General features: G+C 37.1%; 1 protein-coding gene across 3 annotated transcripts in view; it reads right to left on the reverse strand.

The window, feature by feature from the left end:
• RPS6KA6 (ribosomal protein S6 kinase A6) overlaps positions 1–20565 on the reverse strand; it is a 151604-nt gene extending 131039 nt beyond the window's left edge. Inside the window, exons 1-2 of one of the 3 annotated variants that reach the window (XM_063634641.1) lie at positions 19879–19919; positions 18123–18232 (exon numbers count right to left, since the gene is read on the reverse strand). In XM_063634641.1, coding sequence (XP_063490711.1) covers positions 18123–18203 — 81 coding nt within the window. In that variant the 5' untranslated portion in view covers positions 18204–18232; positions 19879–19919. Of the gene's footprint in view, positions 1–18122; positions 18233–19878 lie in introns of all 3 variants that reach the window. The other 2 variants (XM_055267628.2, XM_063634643.1) reach the window with 2 other exon arrangements.
• Between the last annotated feature and the right edge of the window lie 992 nt (positions 20566–21557).

The raw sequence follows: 21557 nt of genomic DNA on the forward strand, positions 1-21557 counted from the left end.
TTTTTAATCTCAGAACCCTACATGAAAAAGAGTGAACTTTACTATATGAAAAATTGGAAACCAATTTATTAAAAAGTAAATTGGCATTATTTACTCAACTAGCATCTTTATTCTAAAAAAAATCCCATTGAAAACCAGCAATGGTCAATAAAGTCAGTAATGATGTTTACTTTGCTAATGGATCCATCAGTCATTATCTTATTTGATCTCTCTGCAGCATGTCACAGGTGACCACTCTCCTATTTGAGTCTTTAGCTTCTGTAATACCATACGCTCCTTTTATTTTACTCCAATTTCCTTTGCTGCTTTTTTTCAATACCCTTGAAACACTGTAATTCCTCAGGAAATGGACTAGGATCACCTTCTCATCCCACTCCACATTCTTTGCCCAGGCAGCTAATTTACTAACATAATTCACGTTTACTCAGTGACTAACTCTGAGTTCCTGATCCATATATCCAACTGCATACTTGACATTTCCACATGTTTATCTCAGATGTCTCTCAAAAATAACCAATACAAAAAGGAATTCTCGATCCCTGCTTCATATCTGCTCTTTCTTCAAGGTTTCCCATTTCATTAAATGATAACACCATCTACCACCCTAGCTCAACAAAACAGACTATGTGGGATTAAAAAAAAAAACTGTGACAGATTCATTGTAAGCATATAGAAAGAAGACCATTCAGAAAACAGTCCAGAAATCAGTATTAAGACAGAATCGTGATAATTAAATTTTTGCCATAAAATGACTCTCAGAATTATCCATAGAAAAAAGGATTATGCATAGGAAGAGGATTATCCATAAAAAAAGAAAAACATTGCTTTCCTCTGTTACCTTAGTTACTGGTTACTTCCTATTCATATCATCTTATGACTAATTTATCATGAAGCTGTGGGTCTGAAGGAACTAGAAATAAAATGAATGTGAATGAGTCAAGAAGATCACTCTATCCTGGAAATTATTTCAGTCAGAAATGGCCTTTAGAAACAGAACACTCCATTACTCCCATCTCATCTACCCTCAAGGTACCAGGTTTTCAATATAAGAATATTCATCCTACGGAGAACCATAGTGTATACCCATTGATACTTACTATAATTTAAATCATTTTCATCTATAACTTAAATCATTTTCATCCACATAAAAACAAAAATAATTTCTGAATTCTCTGGGACAATAAATCTTTATTTCAAAAATAAAATTTGTAATTTGAAAAGATAAGCAGACATGCTGCTTTCCCCAATTAAGTGTCAAATGGGAGGAAAAAAATTCTACATATGATTCTGGAATGTTTATCAGCAACAATAAAGGTAGTAATAATTTACTCAGATATTTCAAAATCCAAGTGAACAGACTCTCATACCAGGGCTTAGAGAAGACTACTTTAAAAATTCTTTTCACATTTTATCAGAAAAGACTTAAAGCACTTACAAATATGCTGGACAAACAGAAATACTAAACTGAGTTGCTGTACTCATCTGATCTCAGAAAATCACATAGGTCACTTCAAATTTATCGCTTTCTTACTACTATTGACCAAAGCAATTCATCAAGGAAAACTGAACTGAGAAATTAAAAAAAAAATCCCTTTCAGATCCTTGGAATTGGAGGTGGTATGGGATAGTGAACATATGAATACATATAGTTTAGTAAAAGAGTTTACTGTTATCTATGATACATAAACCTGTTCCTTAGTGTTACACAAAAGGAGGAATTTAACAGAGCTTATAGCTTGGTGCTGAAAGGTATACTGAAACTCAGAAGTAGGTCCACATCTAACTAGAATAAAATCTACTTTTTCCTTAATTGTGGGCACATCTGAAGAAGAGAATAGATACACATTTCTGAAGAAGACAGTAGAGAGATAAATAAGAACTAGATAGAAAGCGAGAATAAATATGGGTGATGCAAATGATTAACAAAACATACACAGGACAGCAGTTTCCACAATAAATTTGACAGTATTATATATTTTCAAGTATTCTCCAGGATCCCCAAAATCAACCTAGTAAAAAAAAATATTGGCCAGGTGCGGTGGCTCACGCCTGTAATCCCAGCACTTTGGGAAACTAAGGCACGTGGATCACCTGAGATCAGGAGTTCAAGATCAGCCTGGCCAACATGGTGAAACCCGTCTCTACTAAAAATATAAAAATCAGCTGTACGTAGTGACACACGCCTGTAATCCCAGCTACATGGGATGCTGAGGCACAACTGCTTGAACCCAGGAGGTGGAGGTTTCAGTGAGCCAAGATTGTGCCACAACACTCCAGCTTGGATGGCAGAGTGAGACTCCTTCTAAAAAAAAAAAAAAAAGAAAAAAGAAAATGTATCTCTCAAATAAGCTTTACATTTACGTATTAGTCACTGATAGCTTTTGTAAAGAAGACTTCTTCTATTCAATTTTTTCATTTTATTTAAATAACAAAAGTAAATTAGAGCTAAAGATAAAGGTGGGTCCACATCTACCTAAAATAAAGATCTGGCCAGGCATAGTGGCTCACGTCTGTAATCCCAACACTTTGGGAGGCCGAGGCAGGTGGATCATCTGAGGTCAGTTCGACACCAGCCTGGCTAACATAGTGAAACCCCATCTCTACTAAAAATACAAAAATTAGCTGGGTGTGGCAGTGTGCACTTGTAATCCCAGCTACTGGGGAGGCTCAGGCAGGAGAACTGCTTGAACTCAGGAGGTGGAGGTTGCAGTGAGCCAAGATCACGCTGCTGCATTCCAGCCTGGGTGACAGAGTGAGACTCTGGCTCAAAGGCAAAAAACTAAAAAACAAAACAAAAAAAATCTATGCCTATATATTAAGCCCAGGACAAAATAAAACAGAGAAAGAAACCTACCAATGAAGCAATGTGCTGGACACTCTAAGATGAGCCCCCATGATCCTCGCCTCTTGCTGTTTATGCCCTTCTATAATCCCCATCCCCTTGAATGTGAACATGGCCTATCACTGAATTCCAACCAATAGAATATGGCAAAGGCGATGAGATTTTACATATATGATTACACTGTGTCATGTAAGACTCTAGAGGCTCTCCTTCCTGGCTTGAATGAAGTAATTAAGTGACCATGTTGAGAAAGTCCACATAACGAGAGACTGTGGCCATCCTCTAGGAACTACAGGCAGCCTCTAGGAGTTGAAAGCAGCCTCCACTCAACACCCATCAAGAAGCCAGGGCCCTCGGTCCTGCAACCACAAGGAAAGGAACTCTACCAAGAATCTGAGGGAGTGTAAAAGTAGATTATTCCCCAAGTCAAGCCTCTATATAACAATGCAGAACAGCTGAAACCTTGATTACATTTGTTTGGGAATCTAAGCAGAGGACCAAGCTGACCCATGTGTTGATTACAGCTTTGTAGGGCTCTAAGCAGAGGATCTAGCTGAGCCATGCCCAGATTCCTGATCCATAGAAACTGTGAGATAATAAATGTGTCTTGGTTAAAGCTGCTAAATTTACAGTAATTTTTTGCAGCACTAGGTAATACAAAGTGTCTATGATCAAAAATTCTCCCCTGAAACAGACTTACCAGAGACAAATTTTACAGTTTAATCATTTTAAAATAGATGTTTACTTACTAAACTCACATATTTGTTCTCATTTGGTAGAAATAAAACTGTAAACTACACACTAGTAAGTGACCCAGGACAAATGTTTAAGTGGGGCCAAATTTTTAATTTTAGTTTCAATAAACTTAAAATTGAGCAGTTCTATTTTTGTCCTTTAATCCTGCTTTCTGAAAAATCAATCACTAACTTAAGCACAGTTTAGAGAACATAATTCCTTTTTTTTAATTTTACTTTAAGTTCTGGGATACATGCGATGAACATGCAGGTTTGTTACATAGGTATACATGTGCCATGGTGGTTTGCTCCACCTATCAACTCGCCATCTAGGTTTTAAGCTCCACATGCATTAGGTATTTGTCCTATGCTCTCCCCACCCTTTTCCCGTCAACCCCTGACATACCCCAGTGTGTGATATTCCCCTCCGTGTGTCCATGTGTTCTCATTGTTCAGCTCCCACTTATGAGTGAGAAGATGTGGTGTTCGGTTTTCTGTCCCTGTGTTAGTTTGCTAAGGATGATGGTTTCTAGTTTCATCCATGTCCCTGCAAAGGACATGAACTCATTCTTTTTATGGCTGCATAGTATTCCATAATGTGTATGTGCCACATTTTCTTTATCCAGTCTATCACTGATGGGCATTTGGGTTAGTTCCAAGTGTTTGCTGCAATAAATAGTAGTGCAATAAACATGTGTGTTTATTTATAGTGTTTATACATAGTGCTGCAATAAATAGTGCTGCAATAAACATACGTGTGCATGTGTCTTTACATTAGAATGATTTATAATCCTTTGGGTATATACCCATTAATGGGATTGCTAGGTCAAATGGTATTTCTGGTCCTAGATCCTTGACGAATCACCACAAGAACATAATTTCATATTCCTTTAACAATCAGGGATATCTCAATATCTTAAGAACTAACCCTCTCAACATGAATTATCAACAGCATGGCTTTGTTGAAATGCAAAGTAAATCCAGAATATACCTTGGAATTTACTTTTTCAAAATAATTATACCATACATAAGGATGTGGAGAAACAGGAACCTCTGTGCACTGTTGGTGACAATGTAAAATGGTATAGCTGCTATGAAAAGCAGTATAGCAATTCCTTAAAAATTTAAAATAGAATTACCATATGATCTAGCAATCCCACTGCTGGGTATAGACCCCAAAAAATCCAAAGCAGGGTCTCAAAAAGATATTTGTACACCTCTGTTCACAGCAGCATTATTTACAAATAGCCAAAAGGTAGAAGCAACCCAAGTATTTATCGACAGATGGTAAGTTAAACAAAATGTGGTATATACATACAATGGAATATCATTCGACCTTAGAAAGGAAATTCTGACACACGCTGCAACATGAACCATGATGATATTATATGAATTGAAACAAGCCAGTCATAAAATGACAAATACTATATGATTCCATTTATATAAGGTATCTAGAATAGTCAAATTCATAGAGATGGAAAGTAGAAAGGTGGTTGCTGGGGCTGGCAAAAAAGGAAGAATGGAAAGCTTTTGTGTAACGTGTAAGGAGTTCCAGTTTTGCAAGGTAAAAACAGTCCTGTAGATTGGCTGCACAATAATGTGAATGTACTCAACACTTTTGAACTGTATTCTTTAAAATGGTTAAGATGGCAAATTTTATGTTTCATATATATATTTATATATATAAGACAATTTAAAATTTTAACGCTAAAAATAAAATTAGTAATACATCATATCAGGTAAATTTCTTGTCATGCGCATCTAGACTTAAAGCTCCTTGAGGAATGATGCTGTGTTTCATTCATTAGGCAGGCATAGTATGTCACGAAAACAGCAATTCTTCAGTGTCAAGCAGACCAAGATTCAAACTCTAAAGCTCTACTTTTACTGCCTTTGAAAAGTTTATTAGGCTTTCTTAGTTGCGATTTCTTCATCTGTAAAATAAGCAACCTAGGATTGTCAGGATTCATACAATGTTCCTAAAGCAGCTGACACAGTGTCTGACATGTGCTCAATAAATGCGTGATGTGTGAATGTTTTTCTGATAAAAATACAGAAAAAAAAATAAAAACATTTTAGCTAATAATTCATCAGAGGTGAATAATGCTCCCTGTATAGAGAATAATAAATCTGTGAATCAAAACTTGCTGCCATATCACTATCATAATAGCATTGACTCAACAGTCTTAGTTTAGTTTTTTTGTTTCATTTATTTATTTTTTGAGATAGAATCTCGCTGTGTCGCCCCAGGCTGCAGTGCAGTGGCAGTGGGATTACAGCTCATTGTAATCTCAGACTCCTAGGCTCAAATAATCCTCCTGCTCCAGCTTCCCAAAGCACAGGGATTACAGTCATGAGCCACAGTGCCCAGCCCTAGTGTATTTTTGATATGTCATACTGTTGTAGAAAGATCACTTTTAAAATTATGATAGAATCACTTTTGGTCAACGTGAAATGAATCTCCCAAACCAACCCATAAAGGTATATACATACTCATGAACATACTCTTTGCTTTAAGAAACACAAATTGGAGAGAAATAAAAAAGTATCTTTGTATATTTTTACTGTAACACACTTTATCAATTTATCTAAGTCTTTTAAGCAAGACATTTCCAAAAATAAGATTTAGTTGGTTTGTTTTTTTGGATTCACCAGGCAAGTTTTAATTTGTACTCTGTCTTTTATACTACCAAATATTTTCAAAGGTTTATTAATATCTATGGTCATTTCCCCAAAACACTTTCATCTTTTTGAACTTTTAGATTAAATTATATAGTTAACATACTGCTTATGAGAAATCTGATAACAACTACAGTACTCATTTTAAATGATTTACTTTGATCCTTTCTGGCTTTCTAATTATACAATATTCCTGTAGTTTGTACCTCAAGAGGTTTGAAATATACCCACCTAATTATTGTCACTGCTTCAGGGAGGACTTAAGAAAGGGCAATTCTGTTTCAAATCAATTTAAAAGAGATGTCTTTTTTTTAAAAGAGTCTCAGAATGGGACAAGAGTATACACCCTCCAAGTGATTACTTTAGTCAGGTATTTAAATGCAATCATGAGGCTCTGTTGTAAAAGTAGTCAGCTGGTAAAACATATCCATGTTCAAATCAAGGCATAAAACCAAGTCCAAAGTTAAATATGAATGATCTTTGGAGTATTTGCCATTTTGAATTACCTGTGCTTTTGAATGTCAACTCATCTTTATCAAGAATCAACGTTACACTTTCCCTTTTTCCTTCCACCTTACCCTATGCAGACTTCTATCAGTAAACACTGTGTTACTTGTCTGTTCCATCTCTCTATCATACTGTAATCTCCTGGAGGAAAGGGATCTCATCATATTACTCTTGGTTATCTGGAACATAATAGACACTGGAAAAATATTTACAAAATGGAATGACTAAAATCTGGGATCAAAATGAGTAAAATTTATAAAATAACTTCAATAATAAGCAATGGCCATTATTTTTCCTTAGATTTTTATTAGTTTTCTTACTAAAAATGTTTAAAACCAACTTTGAAACATAATTTCATGAAGAAGTTACAGTAAGTCATTTTACTTCCCATTTCTGACTCTTAAATGCTAACAGCAAAGAGGAATTCAGCTTTTTCAAAATCACATTAAAAATATATTATTTGGGTTGTCATAAAATTGTTTTCAAGAAAAAAAATGTTAGAAATTCTTTGTATTTCATATCTTGCATGGAAATCACACTATGAACCTCAGTATCTGTGGGAGATTGGTTCCAGGACCTCTCGTGGATGCCAAAATCCACAGATGCTCAAGTTTTGTATATAAAATGATGTGGCATTTGCATATAACTATGCATATCCTCCTCTATACTTTAAATTATCTCTGTTATTTATCTGGTATATCTCTTCCTCTATATTTTAAATTATCTCGACTAACAGCTATTTACATGGCATTTATACTGCTAGGTATTACATAGCAATAATGTTATCTCTATTAACAGCTATTTACATAGCATTTATATGCTAGGCATTACATAGCCAAGAGTAAGGGGAGCTATGCAAAGCAAGAATACGGCACAAACTGAACTGCCATACATACCGAGGCTCTACTTTCTTGACGGCTTATTTGAGTAGGAGGAAATCAGGTATTGATATATTAGAAAAGCAAAAGGGTGGGAAAGATCTATTAGTGAACCTGTGAATAATGCCACAGGAGTATGGAATTAAAACATTAACAACCAAAATATTTTTCAAAATCTTTCTATAAGGCTAAATTTGTTGGAATTTGTGACATAATATATTGTCCTTCAGTTCAGACATTTCTTTGTACGTTATGGAAAAATGCATAAATACACAGTTTTCAGTTATCAAGACAGAAATTGAGAGCAATAACCAAATGAACCCTATCTAGTAACACAATACTTTATACATATTTAATCATAATTTGGTGAGTGCATGCAAAATAATATTTAGAACCAAGTAAAACAAATCCAATTATCATCATGCTTTTAAAAAGGACTAGTAGTTGTACTACTACTATTACTACTGAGTTACTACTGAGTCACTGAGTAACTACTGTTACTACTGAGTTAAACTAAGTACATCAATATTACATAAACATTAGAAGGTATTTCCAGAACATTGGAGTTTTTACAACCTTGTTTCAATGACAGAAAAGCAGCTTTCTGGTTTCTATTCAGGCAGGAATTTGTTTACTCTGCTTAGCTGAAATCAGAGCTAATGACTTTATTGGTTTTGAATAGCTCCAAAGTGTTCCCAATGCAAAGGCACTGGCTGTCTGGCCAGTCTCATATGGGCTACAACACATGCATTTGGGAAGTTTACTTTCCAAAAATGTAAGTATTCATGTGGTATAAATGAAGTCACGTACATATACAACCTGAATACACACATGATATTCTGAGGTAGTAATTCTCACTGTTGTAACCTCTTCAAGATATGAAGTCTATATAATCACATTAAAATACTACCTTTGGGGTATGAATTAAGTTTGAATCGTCCACTGAGTTATATATCAGGGTTAAAGACGTACTTTGTCTAGAACACCTAAATCTTTAGTTATTTTTTGAAAGGAAAAAGAACTTTATTATTCTTAACAAACATTATATACAAAGTACAATTGTGTTACTTCTCAAAATAATCATAAACACGTTAATTCCCATTTTATATGTGAAGAAACTGATTAATTAAATAACATTTACCTAAAAACACACAGCAAGCTAGTGACAGGATAAAGCAACTTTATCCCAGTGAGTCACAGTTCCTAAATGTCCTACACCATATTACTCTATTCTTTCATCACTTCATAAACAATGGAGAATAAAGGAAAAAATTTAAAAACTAAAATGGGTTTCTATGTGGAAAAAGGTCAAAAATAGACAGCTATTACAAAACCTTAGCTTGAGGTCAAATTCTACCTATATGTGTGGGGTTTTTTCCATTAATAAATGTTTGCTGTCAAAAAACTACTCAGAGAAAATCACAAGTCAATAGACTACAGAAAACAGAAGCTCAGTGAATACAGAAAATATAAGCTCAGTAAAAGCAGTACCATCCTCTTGAGAAATGAATACGAAAAAAAGACAGTCTTACTACAGCTAATCAAGGAAGAATAAAATGTTTCAAAATTCAAGCCACATGTAGAAGCAGATGGTCAAAAAAGAGAAATGTGTATTTGTATATAAATACCTTTAAAGAAGAAGAAATACTAATAACTGCATAATTATAGATGGTATTAAATATCATTATACAATAGTTGATTTTTTTAACTTGCAAGCCTGTTAATCTTCAATAACTCAGATTGCAGATGTGATATATTTAAAAATAATAATATTTACTGAGTGCTTACAATGGAAAAGACACTCTTCTAAGTGCTTTACATATATTATATGCTACTGTTATCCCCATTTTACACATAGAGTGACCAAGTAAACTACAGAGAAGTAACTTGTCCGAGGTCACACAGTAAATAAATAAAGAGCCAGAATTTAAACTCGGGCATTCTAGCTCTAGGGAACCAGCTATTATCCTCTATGCTATTCTGAATTTGTAAAGAATCTGAGATAGCTAACCCAACTGTTTATATTTCCTTAAGTTTAACAATCAACTTAATTAGCACAATATTCTCAATACAAACCCAACCTACATTATTCTCATATTTCCTCTTTCACATAGGAAGGCATGAGGCACTTAGTATCATTAACCAAGGTTAAAGAAGGTAGTTTTAAAATGTTTCTCAAAGAACAAATGTCATTCTCTTCTTAAAACCAAAAGGAATATACAACTATTATTTGTCAATTTTAAAAACTAAAATATATTTTTTTTGAGACAAGGTCTCGCTCTGTCACCCAGGCTGGAGTGCAGTGGCACAATCATGGCTCACAGCAGCCTTGACTTCCCAGGCTCAAGTGATCCTCCCACCTCAGCTCCACAAGTAGCTGGGACCACAGGCATGCACCACAACACTCAGCTAATTTTTTATTCTTTTTAGAGGCAGGGTCTCGCTATGTTGCCCAGGCTGGTCTCAAACTCCTGGGCTCAAGTATTCCTCTCACGCTGCCTCCCAAAGTGCTGGGATTACAGGCATGAGCCACCATGCCAAGCCAAAATAATTTTATTTAAAAAGAGCAAAATTAAATCTATGTTAATGATGGTTAACAAAGCTCCAACAATCCAGGCTCCCATTTTCTTGGCAAAGAGATAGTTTCTAGAATATGAACTGAAGCTTATTCAGTCTTGTAGCTTTCATGTCTAATACTAAGCAACTAACAGGTCACAAACTGCTACATAAAAAATGTTAGGGGTAATGTACAGATACGGGAGAGGAGATAAGCAGAGAAGTATCACTGCAGAATGAGAAAGTTCACATAAAACTTCTAGCACTATTAGGTTTCCTCATCTATAAAAGGGTCTAAGAACAGTCACTTAATGTTTTGAAAATTAATGACTGCAAAGAAAATATATCACAGAAATTATTTTGTTTTTTAATAAAGAATATTTCACTAAACCCAATACAGAAACCTCAAGAATTTTATTAATTGTGTTAATTAATTAATTTTATTAACACCATATATCTATGCTCAGTAAGTGCAATTCTGAAGTTCCACAGGACTAATTCATTAAAATTATTATGAAAACTACACATATGTGACAAAATGATTTTTGATATAGTACAAAGGCAATTCAATAGAGAACAGGTAGTCTTTTCAACAAATGGTGGCAGAGCAACTGGACATACCTGTGTAAAAAAATAGACTTCTACCACACTACCCACCATATTCAAAAATTAACTAGAAATGGATCAAAGACCTAAATTAAGAAATATAACTAAAAACTTCTAGAAGAAAACTTAAGGGAAAATTTCTGTAACTTTGGATTAGGCTAGATTTCTCAGATACAACACCAAAAACACAATTCATAAAAGAAAAAAAAACTGACAAACTGGACTTCACTAACATGAAAAACCTCGACTCTTTATTAAGAGAATGAAAAGACAGACCACGTGGAAAAATATTTGGAAATCGATATCTAATAAAGGACTTGCATTTGGAATATAAAGAATTCTCAAAATTCAATAATAAGAAAACAACCTAACTTGAATAATTTCAAAAAATTTGAAAAGACAACTCATCAGAGAATATATACGGATGGCAAATAAGCATATGAAAATATGCTTAGCAACATGTGTCATTAGGGAAATGCAAGTTAAAATCACAATTAGATACCCCTACACTCCAATTAGAATAGCTAATTTTTTTCACTTAATCTGACAACACTAAGTGCTGGCAAGTATTCAGAGCAGCTGGAATTCTCACACAGCAACCTCACTCCTAAGTGTTTACCCAATATAAGTGAAAAGTTATGTCCAAACCGAAATTTTCATACAAATATGTATAATGGCTTTATTCATAATCACCAAACACTGGTAACAACCCAAATCCAAATGTCCTTCAACTTATTAATGAACAAATCAACTGTGGTACATTCACATAACAGAATAGTGCACAGCAATAAAAAAGAAAGAACTACTGATACACATAATATCATGAATAAAGACCAAATAAAATCAAATTAATATTGTTTATAGATAGGAAGTTGCTGAATGACCATGTCTTTTTTCAAAATCCGTATTGACTGACCTCCCTTAAGATATTCTATAAGTATTCACTTATTCCAACATAATTGCTCTACAAATGATAAACACAATAAATGTTTTATGATTGTGCCAGAAGGTCTAGAGTTACTCTTCTCCAGCTGTAAAATAAAGTACAAAATCATATACAAATTATTTTATATATCTTCTATCATTTTTGTATATGTCTCTATAATCAACATATGGTTTTCTGTATATGCTTATGTAAGTTTGAAATGTAATCGTTTCCAACAGCATTCATTCATCACTGCATCTACTCCAGGTGAACAATCATGAATGCAAAATATTTTTATCAAATCAGACATAATGGCTTATCTATTTCCCTTAATTTTGAATTTTGACTATTCTCAATTAGTACAATTTCTTTAACACATACATCAAACCTCTCTCATTTTAAGAAAAACTAAAAGTCATTTGAAACCTGACATTCAGTCTACATTTCCCCTCATATGACGTTTTTCTCCTTTGTCTTCTGAAGTTTTGTCCACTCTGATCCTTTAAGTAGAGTAATAAATCCCTATACTTCAACTCTTATCAAGCTTATGATTTTTAGGATAATTCATGTTCCATTTTCACTTATGTCTTAATGACTAATTTCAACTGTAGTAATTGAAAATAGCAAAAATGTTTTATGTAATAATTTCCCCAGAATCTTCAGAAAGAAAGTGCAAATTTTAAGTTCTCCTTTTTTCAAAAAGGTAGCAACTTTCCCCCTAAAATTTCCTCAGATTTTAAAAACTGATCTTGATCTTTATTTTTTTATTTTTTGCATTTTTTCTCAAAATTCAGTTGAGTGTATTTGTGTGGCTCTATTTCTGTGTACTCTATTCTAGTCTACTGATCTACGTGTCTTCTTCCACCAATACCACATTGTCTTTATTATAGTTACATAGTAAAACTTAATGTCCAATAGAGTAATTCCTTATTTTATTTTTCTTTTTCAAAATTGTTTTAGAGCTTCTGGGTCTTGTACTTTTACATATACATTGTAGAATATGCTTGTCTGTTTACAAAACAAAACAAAACACAAAAACAGACTTGCTGGGATTTTGTTGACATTTATTTAACTTAAATAGGCATGGCTATTGAATCAGCACATCTGACTGCTGATCTAATATGGTTGCTAACAACGTATCTATATTCTCTCCTTATTTTCAATATTGTCCTTAGGGGGGAGATAGCAATGTATAGAGGAAAAAGCATGAATTTAAAATAATCTAGGTTCAAATTCCAGATGTACTTCCCACTAACTTGCATGTACCTTTCTATTCTGTTAAAAAGACACAACTGTCTTACCAAGATGTTTTGAAGAATGAATAAAACTGAGATAATCTACGATGCATCTAGTACTAGCTGGTACATAGTTCATGCTCAATAAACGCTGTTATCTCTTTCTCCCTTAAGATTTGATACCTTTAAATGGAATGGATTCCAACGTTTTTTCAGGTTAAAAAAATTTGTATTGGGTGTTTAAATTGCTATATTTCCTCTTAAAGTTTGTCTTCAATCACTTTACAGGAGAGGCAGAGGGATCTCATAGTAATAATTACCCATGGGTTTTGAAATTTTTTGTTAGAGATGTAATGGGATATTTGTCATTCAATACAGTCACTATCTCCTTACTTAGCTAGTAAAATGGGTGAACAAGTTATTTAACCTCTTAGTTATATGGCTGAACTATATCAAAACTAGCTATGGTACTAAATTTTGTTTTTAATGCTACTGGAAAAGCAAATTCCTCAAAACTAAAGAGCAAGAACACACAAGACAGTTCAAACAACCCCATTTGGCTCCAGTCATATCTTAAAACAACAAAATAAAACACACAGAAAAATATCACAATTCACAGATAATTTACTGTAGAGCTAATTGCTAGCTTAAAAATTAATATTCTTTTTTTTCCTATTGAATAATGACAACTATGTGACTATTTCTCTTTTTACTTTGGCCTAGAGCTGTGGTTTTTAACCCTGACTGTGCATCATAAGCATCTAGGGAATAGATGCCCAGGCCCCCTCTAGATTAGTTAAATGTGAATCTCTGAGTGGAACACTGGCATGGATAATTTTTTTACACACCCAGGTAAATATAATACACAGCCAGAGTTGAGAAAAACCAGCTAAGAAAACTCAAGGCCAAATTTATAATTCAACTATATTTTAAACATGTCATAGACCCTTACAGCCTGCTTATTTGTGCTCTATTTTACCCTTCATCCCCTACCCTCCACCCTTTTCATATATCTCCTACTTTGTTTTCCCTTATCCTCAATATCAAAATAGTTATCAGATTATATTTCCCATATACCATCTCAAATGCTTGGTAAAATGAAGCAAATCACAAGTAACACACATGCACTCTACTCCACCCTCCCTCTTTCTCCGTCTCTCTCTTTCTCTCTCACACACACATACACGCACGCACACACGTGCACACAAAACTACAGCAGGACCTGTTTCTAATGTAGAGATACAGATTAAAATCTAGCAGTGAAATCAGTTACAGAATGTCTCCAGGGCAATTTAGAAAACATCTCTTATCTGCAAAAGCCAGATTTAGCTCAGCTCTCTAAATCTCTCTCCCATCCAGCTCCTTTCCTACTTAAAAACAAACAAAAATAAAGAAAATACACAACAAAAAAAATTATTGGCAGCAACAGTAAATAATCCTTGAAAATAACATAAATGAATAAACATTACATAGCAAATTCTGACAAAGTACTGAAAAGCTTATACCTCAAGATTCCAAGTGCTTATCAAATCTTAAGAACTGCTGCTACATACAATGATGGCACCAAGAAAGAAATTACAGGAAGGGAAAAAAATCTTGCATTTCCTCATCAAAATTCTAGATGAGAGAGACTATGAGAAGGTAGGTACTAAAACAATATGGCCCAGAAAAGCAACTACACTATCGGTAGGCCTTATTATGGAACACAGAGGTAATGATTAGCTCTCTTGATGAACTAATCAAGGTAGGGAAATATAGAGGCCCTGCCCTGAAGGAACTGACCTGAATATTTCCAGATCAGACTGGTTTAAAGAAAGATTGACTTGGAGGAACTGAGAAGGCACCTGTGGCAGGGAGGGGCCACTGCCCTCTGACTCCTCCCCGCTTTCCTATTCCAAATAAACCTGGTGAAAGCATACAAAAAATACAGATGTCCCTGCTCTCTTTCCACATTCCAGAAATAAGTACTGGTCATTATTTTCAGAATAGGACTCTGTACTCACAGCTGCTGACTACTGAAGATGAACATTGGTGAAACAAGAATTACAGGCCTAAGGCCCATTTAAAAAGAATAAAAAATGTTTTAGCTAGTAATAAGTGTATTCACCTTTGGTAGTACAGAATTTAAGCATTCTAGCACGATCAGAAATCTTCGGAGTGGAGTGCTATTATCAATACAATATTAGAAAGGGGAGATTTCATTTTAGCTTTCTATCTCCCTATACTACAAAGATCTATTTATTTTTATATTAGTCTAGTGGCTAATACAGAGACTTATATTGGCAGGCATGCATTAAATACCTGTTACATTGAATTAATTCCTACCAGGATGCTTCTAATCTCAGTTGTTTGTTATTTCTTCTTACTCTCCAACATCTAATCAGTTACCAAATTGTAACTATTCTACCTCTGTCAGGTCTCTCCCATCAGTCATCTCTTTTCTACCCCTTCTGTACTAGTTCAAAAATCTCACTACTACTTCCACTAACACAATAGCCTCCTAGCTGGAATTCCCCACCTTCCATATCTCCCCCATTCCTCACTACCATCAATTATTTTTCAAAGCACAAATATAATAATGTCACTAATGTTCTCAAAAACCTTCAGTGGCTCCTATTTATGAGATAAAATTGAACCCTTAAACAGGCTTAAAAAGTCCTATTCAACCTAGGCCTAGCTTACCTTTAATACATTCCTTATCTTATCTCTCACTATATCCCCTCTCCCACATCACAGACTTATAACAGTATCAGATTCTTCCTTCTTTCAGAACATTTCCATGCCTTTTCTTATATTGTCCCCATCCACGTGAAATATGCTCCGTTCATCTGTCTGTGAAAATATTACCACTTTCTAATGCCCTGCTCAAATTCCACCTCCTTCACAAAGGCTTACCAGATCCATTCCTAAACCACCACCACCACCGCCACCACCCCATTGTTGATAATCTTGTGCCTTTTACAATAACAATTTCCATACATGCCTGTCTTACTACCTGAATGTAAACCTGTGGGGGTAGGGTGGGACTCTGTGGTATATTTTTAGGCATTTCACATTACAGCACTATGTACAGCACTGCCTTGTACTCAATAAATGCTTCATGAATTGAACCAATTCCTACCATGACAAGAGTTCAGAATTTTTAAAAAAAATTAAAAATTTCAATGAAACACTTCATCAGCCAGATATAATAAATGAAATTATCTGTCTCTTCTTATCCTTCCAGTGTTTCTAAATATAACTTTGTATTTTATCCCTGGATCACCCTATCTGTGATTACAAATGTTCACAGTGAGAGCACGACTATACTTAGATGAAATGATCAAATTTAGGAAGGGGTCTTAAGAAAAACTGCTTATGAAATGGAAGGCTGGGGCTATAGCCATGGTTATCTGAATCCCAGGATTTTAACATAGATGACAATAGTTCAGACTTTAGGGGCATGGGAAGAGGCATGATGACTGTGGGAAAAGAGAAGGAACTATTGTGCATGATGACTGTGGGAAAAGACAATTCAAGATGCAAAACATCTTACTAAGTTTATTAAACCCAGCACTGAATTTTCCTTACAAAACAACTCTTGAAGATGGTTTTTCTCCAAATTATAGATAAAGAAAGTGAGGTTCAGAGAGGTTACGTAACGTGGACTGTGTCACACCATGAGTATGGCATGGAGCTCAGACAAGAACCCAGATTTACCTGCCTTCAAAGCTGTTCTTACCTCTATTACTATAGGGTCTCATGAAAATTAATTAAAATTAGAAGTTTTTCCCAAATTGGTTTTATCAGTAAACTACATACTCTCAAAACTAATTTGTTTAGACAGGCATGGTTGTGAGCACCTGTAGTCCCAGCTACTCGGGAACCTGAGGCATGAGGATTGTTTGAGTCCGGGAGTTCGAGGCCAGCCTGGACAATGGACAATGACATAGAAAGACCCTGACTCAAAAAAAAAAAAAAAACTTGCTTAAACAAAAACAGCATTGCTAAAGAAATAATATAAAAGTACTAGACGTTTACTATGATGTGAAATGTGAAAATTATATAATCACTCGATAAAGAAGCACTTGGTTCCTCACCAAAAAACAAACGACCAAGCGAACAAACTGTAACATGCATGGCATTAAATCATGAAAAGTTCACATTAGTCAAATAGGTTGTTCTTTATGATCCTTGCCCAGGAATGACCAATACCCATCCCATCTCAAGTAAAACCTCTTTCTTGATCCTGACAGAATCCAGTCAAAAGCTAAAATTGTGACTGCGTGAGGGGTGATGCCCTTTGAAGTTCCTATTCCCAGTAGACATGATTGAGACAGTCCCTGCAAGAGCTCTCACAATCAGTTTCTTGCTTACCCTATTTCCCCTCTTCTAAGAACTCTCTTCCCAGAAACCAAAAGATCCCAGGTTTCCCCTTTTCAGGCCTATTCTCTGCCTCTCACTGGAACCAAGCTAGTTATTGGTTGAAACCTGACACATTTCACCATAGAACAATTTTACAAACAGTGGTTAGGCTCGGCATCGTTATACCTCGCTATTGTGTACTGATCTAAAAATATAAGTACCCTTAATAAGTTTTTCCTGTGGGAAAACATGTTAAGAGTCTCAAACAATTTACACACTTCTGAATGATAATTCAAAGGTTAACAACTGTCCATGCAAGCAAGACAGGTAAAAGATACAAAAAGACTCCAAAATATATGGTAGTGTCTATAATCTTTAATCTTACCAGATTCAACACACACAGAAATGGACGGAAATTATTTCTTTTGACATTAAAGTTAACAGATTCTTATCTACATTTTCTTTAAGGATTCTAGCACATTTTAAAAATATATATTCTACAACAAAAACACTCTTAGTCCTAAAATTATCACAATTGAGGGTTGTAGAGCTTGTACTCAAAATTAGCATTTTTAAAGCCAACATCAACAAATTTGTAATTAAAATATAAATTATCAAAAGTAAACTTGTTTACTTCTTATCAAAAGAATATAATTAAAAACAAACAAACTCTTCTAAGTACTAAGTGGGTCTGTTCAAACGTAGCATTTAGTTTTCACCTACAATACTTTTTATTAAGTAACTTGCAGGGTTAAATCTAACCAATCATAACTGTTTTAGAGAAAGAAGGCAGAAATACTATCTTCACCACATTACCTTCACCTTTCGTTTTACTTCATAGGGATTAACAATTTCCACTCGAGTATTTTTCCAAATTGCTGAGGTAGAGAGACCCATTGTTAAATCTCTACAATACCTAAAACATACTGCAAACAATAAAAAAACCATATGTGGTAATTACAATTTAAAACATACTACATTCAAAGTTAACAGAAATAATAAAATAGTAGGCATGCAAAAGGATTCCCACCTCCCATCCCATTCTTATATCAAAGCATTTAACTGTTTTTATAAACTAAATGCCTATAAGTTCAGTAAGTTACATACATGAATATAACAAAGTTCCTCTCCCCTTCAATAGACTTGCTAGACAATTGTGCAAACAGCATTCCCACATTTCAACAAGAAAGGAACGCCTATTCATTTATCTTGTTCTTACGAGATGTAAAATATTAAAATGTATATTGGAATTGCTTGGTTTACTAGTAAAATATTTCCTGTAAGTATAGAAGGTTCAGATTTCGGGTACTTCTGAATTTATTTCCACTACATTCCTTACCACATGTTATTCTAGCATGTAATCTTAACCCCAGTTTGGTTGATAAATAACAAAAAAATTTAAAGAAAAAAAAAACAAGATAATCATACAACAGCCAAATGTGTATTTTTTTTAAATGGAGCAAGTACTTGAAGACAAAGTTGCACCCTTTAGATGTCGAGGATTGAGAGTCTTACCTCAAAATATCCTACTGTGAATCAATTTCACCAACTATTTTTAGGAGGTGTATGGTGGCCTCTACTGGAGTAGTACGCAGTCGATTAAGTTATCAGAAAAGGATCCAACTTTCTATCACAAAAGACACGTTTTTGTGTTTAAATGCTGCCCGCTTTTATAACAACAATAAAAACAAAGCACCTGTGTACATCTAAGTTCTCACTGCACAGCTGACCAAAGCCCAACCAGAACAGTTTCAGAGGTAAGAAGAGTGGGAAGAGAGGTGAACCAAAGTATTTTGGTTGAACCTCGCTAAGTCTTACCAAAGATTCGACTTATTTATAAAGGCTGGGGTTTACTTTGCGTCTTCTTTTACAGACCAACGGGGCAGGGACAGCGGTTGTGGAAAGGAGAAGGGGCGGAGCAAGAGGGCAGTAGAATCAAGGGGACCTGAGAGGAAGCAGTAGAACATCACCTGAAACCTGGCGACTGGAGATAGGTCGCCAGTGTATCTCGACGTGGGTCATTACAAGGAACCATAACAAGCCACAGAGAAACGAGAAAGCTGTTACCAGGGAACACTCGTGCCTATGTGCAAATGTCCCCAGAGTTACTTAGTCACCTTGGTGTGTTTGTTGCACTGGGTTCGTAAAGCGCCCGGGGTTCAACAGCGAGCTGGAGTCCGCAGCTGTCCCCCAAAATGTTCCCAGCCAGCAAACTAGGCGCGGCGGAGAAAAAGGGACGCGCGGAGTCAGGCACAGCACCCCGCCAGTCCCCCAGTTCCCCTTCGGGTCGGAAAGTGAAGAAACTTAGTCGCAACAACTCTGGCGTGGCCCGCCAGGCAGGCGCTCCGCCCAAGGCCGAGCCCGGGCCCAGGCTGCACTCACTCCGCATGCCCGAGCCCGCCGTCTCATCCCCGCCCGCTCCCCAGCGAAAGGGCAGTGGAGGCAGCATCAAGGGGGCTTGCCTGGGAGCCCGCTTCCCGGCCCCACGCCTCTCCTCTCTCGGTCCCCAGCCAAGGTCTTGAGGGGAAGGAGGCGGGGGTTGGCTCCAGCCCGTCTTGGCCACCACACTAACCTCGCCGCTGCTCGCGCCGCCGCCGCTGAACACTTCCATTTCTCGGTCCCAGGGCTCGTCCTGAGGAGCGAATGGTAGCATCTCCCCTTCAGGAGCACTCAAACAGGAGCTGCCGCCTACCGCTGGCGCGGCCGCGCATCCTGTCTATTGAACTGGCCCGCCGCCGCCGCCGCCGCCGCCGCCGCCGCCGCCGCCGCGACCCCCAGCCCCGCCTTCAGCGACCGCTGCCCTAGCCGCCGGGTCTCTCAGAGGCTGGGAGCTGGGGGTCGCCGCCGCCGCCGCCCGGTGATTCCCATAGAGAAGACAACTCTGTGCTGCCTCTCCAAGAGCTGCCGCTCGGCTCGCGCTCACCACTGCCACCACAACGACGGCCGCTCGGTGGTGACTCCCCCAACACCCCACTTCCTCAGGTCCCCTCCCCGCTCCCTGCTCTGTCAATATGGCGGCAGCGGCGGCGTTACCTGTGCGGCGCCTGGACCCCCCCACGGCGGCGGCACAGCGGCGTCACCCAAACGTCAATGGAGATTCCCCAGCCTGGGGTGAAGGGGGCGGGATAGAGGGGCGGGGTGGATGCGGGGGACCGCGTGGTGGGTGGTGGGATAGAGGGGAGGGGGGCGTGCTGGGCTGGGGAGGCGGCCGAAGAGTAGTAAAAGCCCCTGCTAGCGCCTCGGTAAACCTGCCCACTCCACGGAGCATGCGCAGCGCTCTTCACACATGCTCAGCAGGCCCTCTCAAGTCCACGGAGCAGCATTGCTGGCGGGCGGTAGGATTCTTAAAAAGGATGCTGGAACTGGGGGACCCTCCCGAGCACTTGAGGAGTCAGGGTAAGGGTAGGACCCCAAGAGTATCTCTTTGCAGGGCTCACGAAAAGCAGGTGTCTTATATGCCAAACCACGCCCATTTCGATACTTAGTGACAAATACTGGGGCGGGGATTTTAGTACATCATACATTAGCCTCCTAGAAAGTAAAGGCAGGATAACCCCCATTTAAAAAAATAAATATACCTGTCCTCTCTACACCCCCCACCTCGTTTGTCCCTCTCAGGCTGCTCCTGCTGGTTGCCTTCACACTATTGATGACACACAGTGTTTCTCTTCTTCATACATGCACACACACACAGGCAAACATATGCCACTTAATGAACTCCACTTGTGGCAACAAAGGCATGATTCCTAAGCTAGCCCATCCTCCAGCCCCCTCTGAGAATGCTGGGTCCGTAGTGACAATAATCATAATTTTTACTACCTTCTTCAAAGCGAGCTTTACTACTTCGCTACTCTAAGCCACACATTGTACTGGGAGCTGGCGATATAACAGAGATAAAGTACAATCTTATACGGAGGATAATCGAGATGCTTCTCATCAAAACACTTCAGAGCTGAAAGTTTAAAAGTTATTCCACATTTGACACTTCAAAGACTTAAAAGAGCAACTGTAACAGCGGCTGAGCCAACTCAGGACCTTGGAGAGGTTTCTAACGTTCTTCCTAAAAGGCACACCACCCCCTTTCCCCTTCTACACCTAGGGCTGTTGACTTATGCCCTCCATTTATTTCATCATCTGGTCTCAAGAGCTAATGAAGCAAAGCTGGCCACAGAGATTGCACTGAATTACAAACAAGGATAACTGATAATGTCCTCCCACTTACTCTGCTGAAAATCTCAAGGAGAAAGTGAG

Source organism: Symphalangus syndactylus, chromosome X (genome assembly GCF_028878055.3).
Source record: "Symphalangus syndactylus isolate Jambi chromosome X, NHGRI_mSymSyn1-v2.1_pri, whole genome shotgun sequence".
NCBI classification, from domain to species: Eukaryota; Metazoa; Chordata; class Mammalia; order Primates; family Hylobatidae; genus Symphalangus; species Symphalangus syndactylus.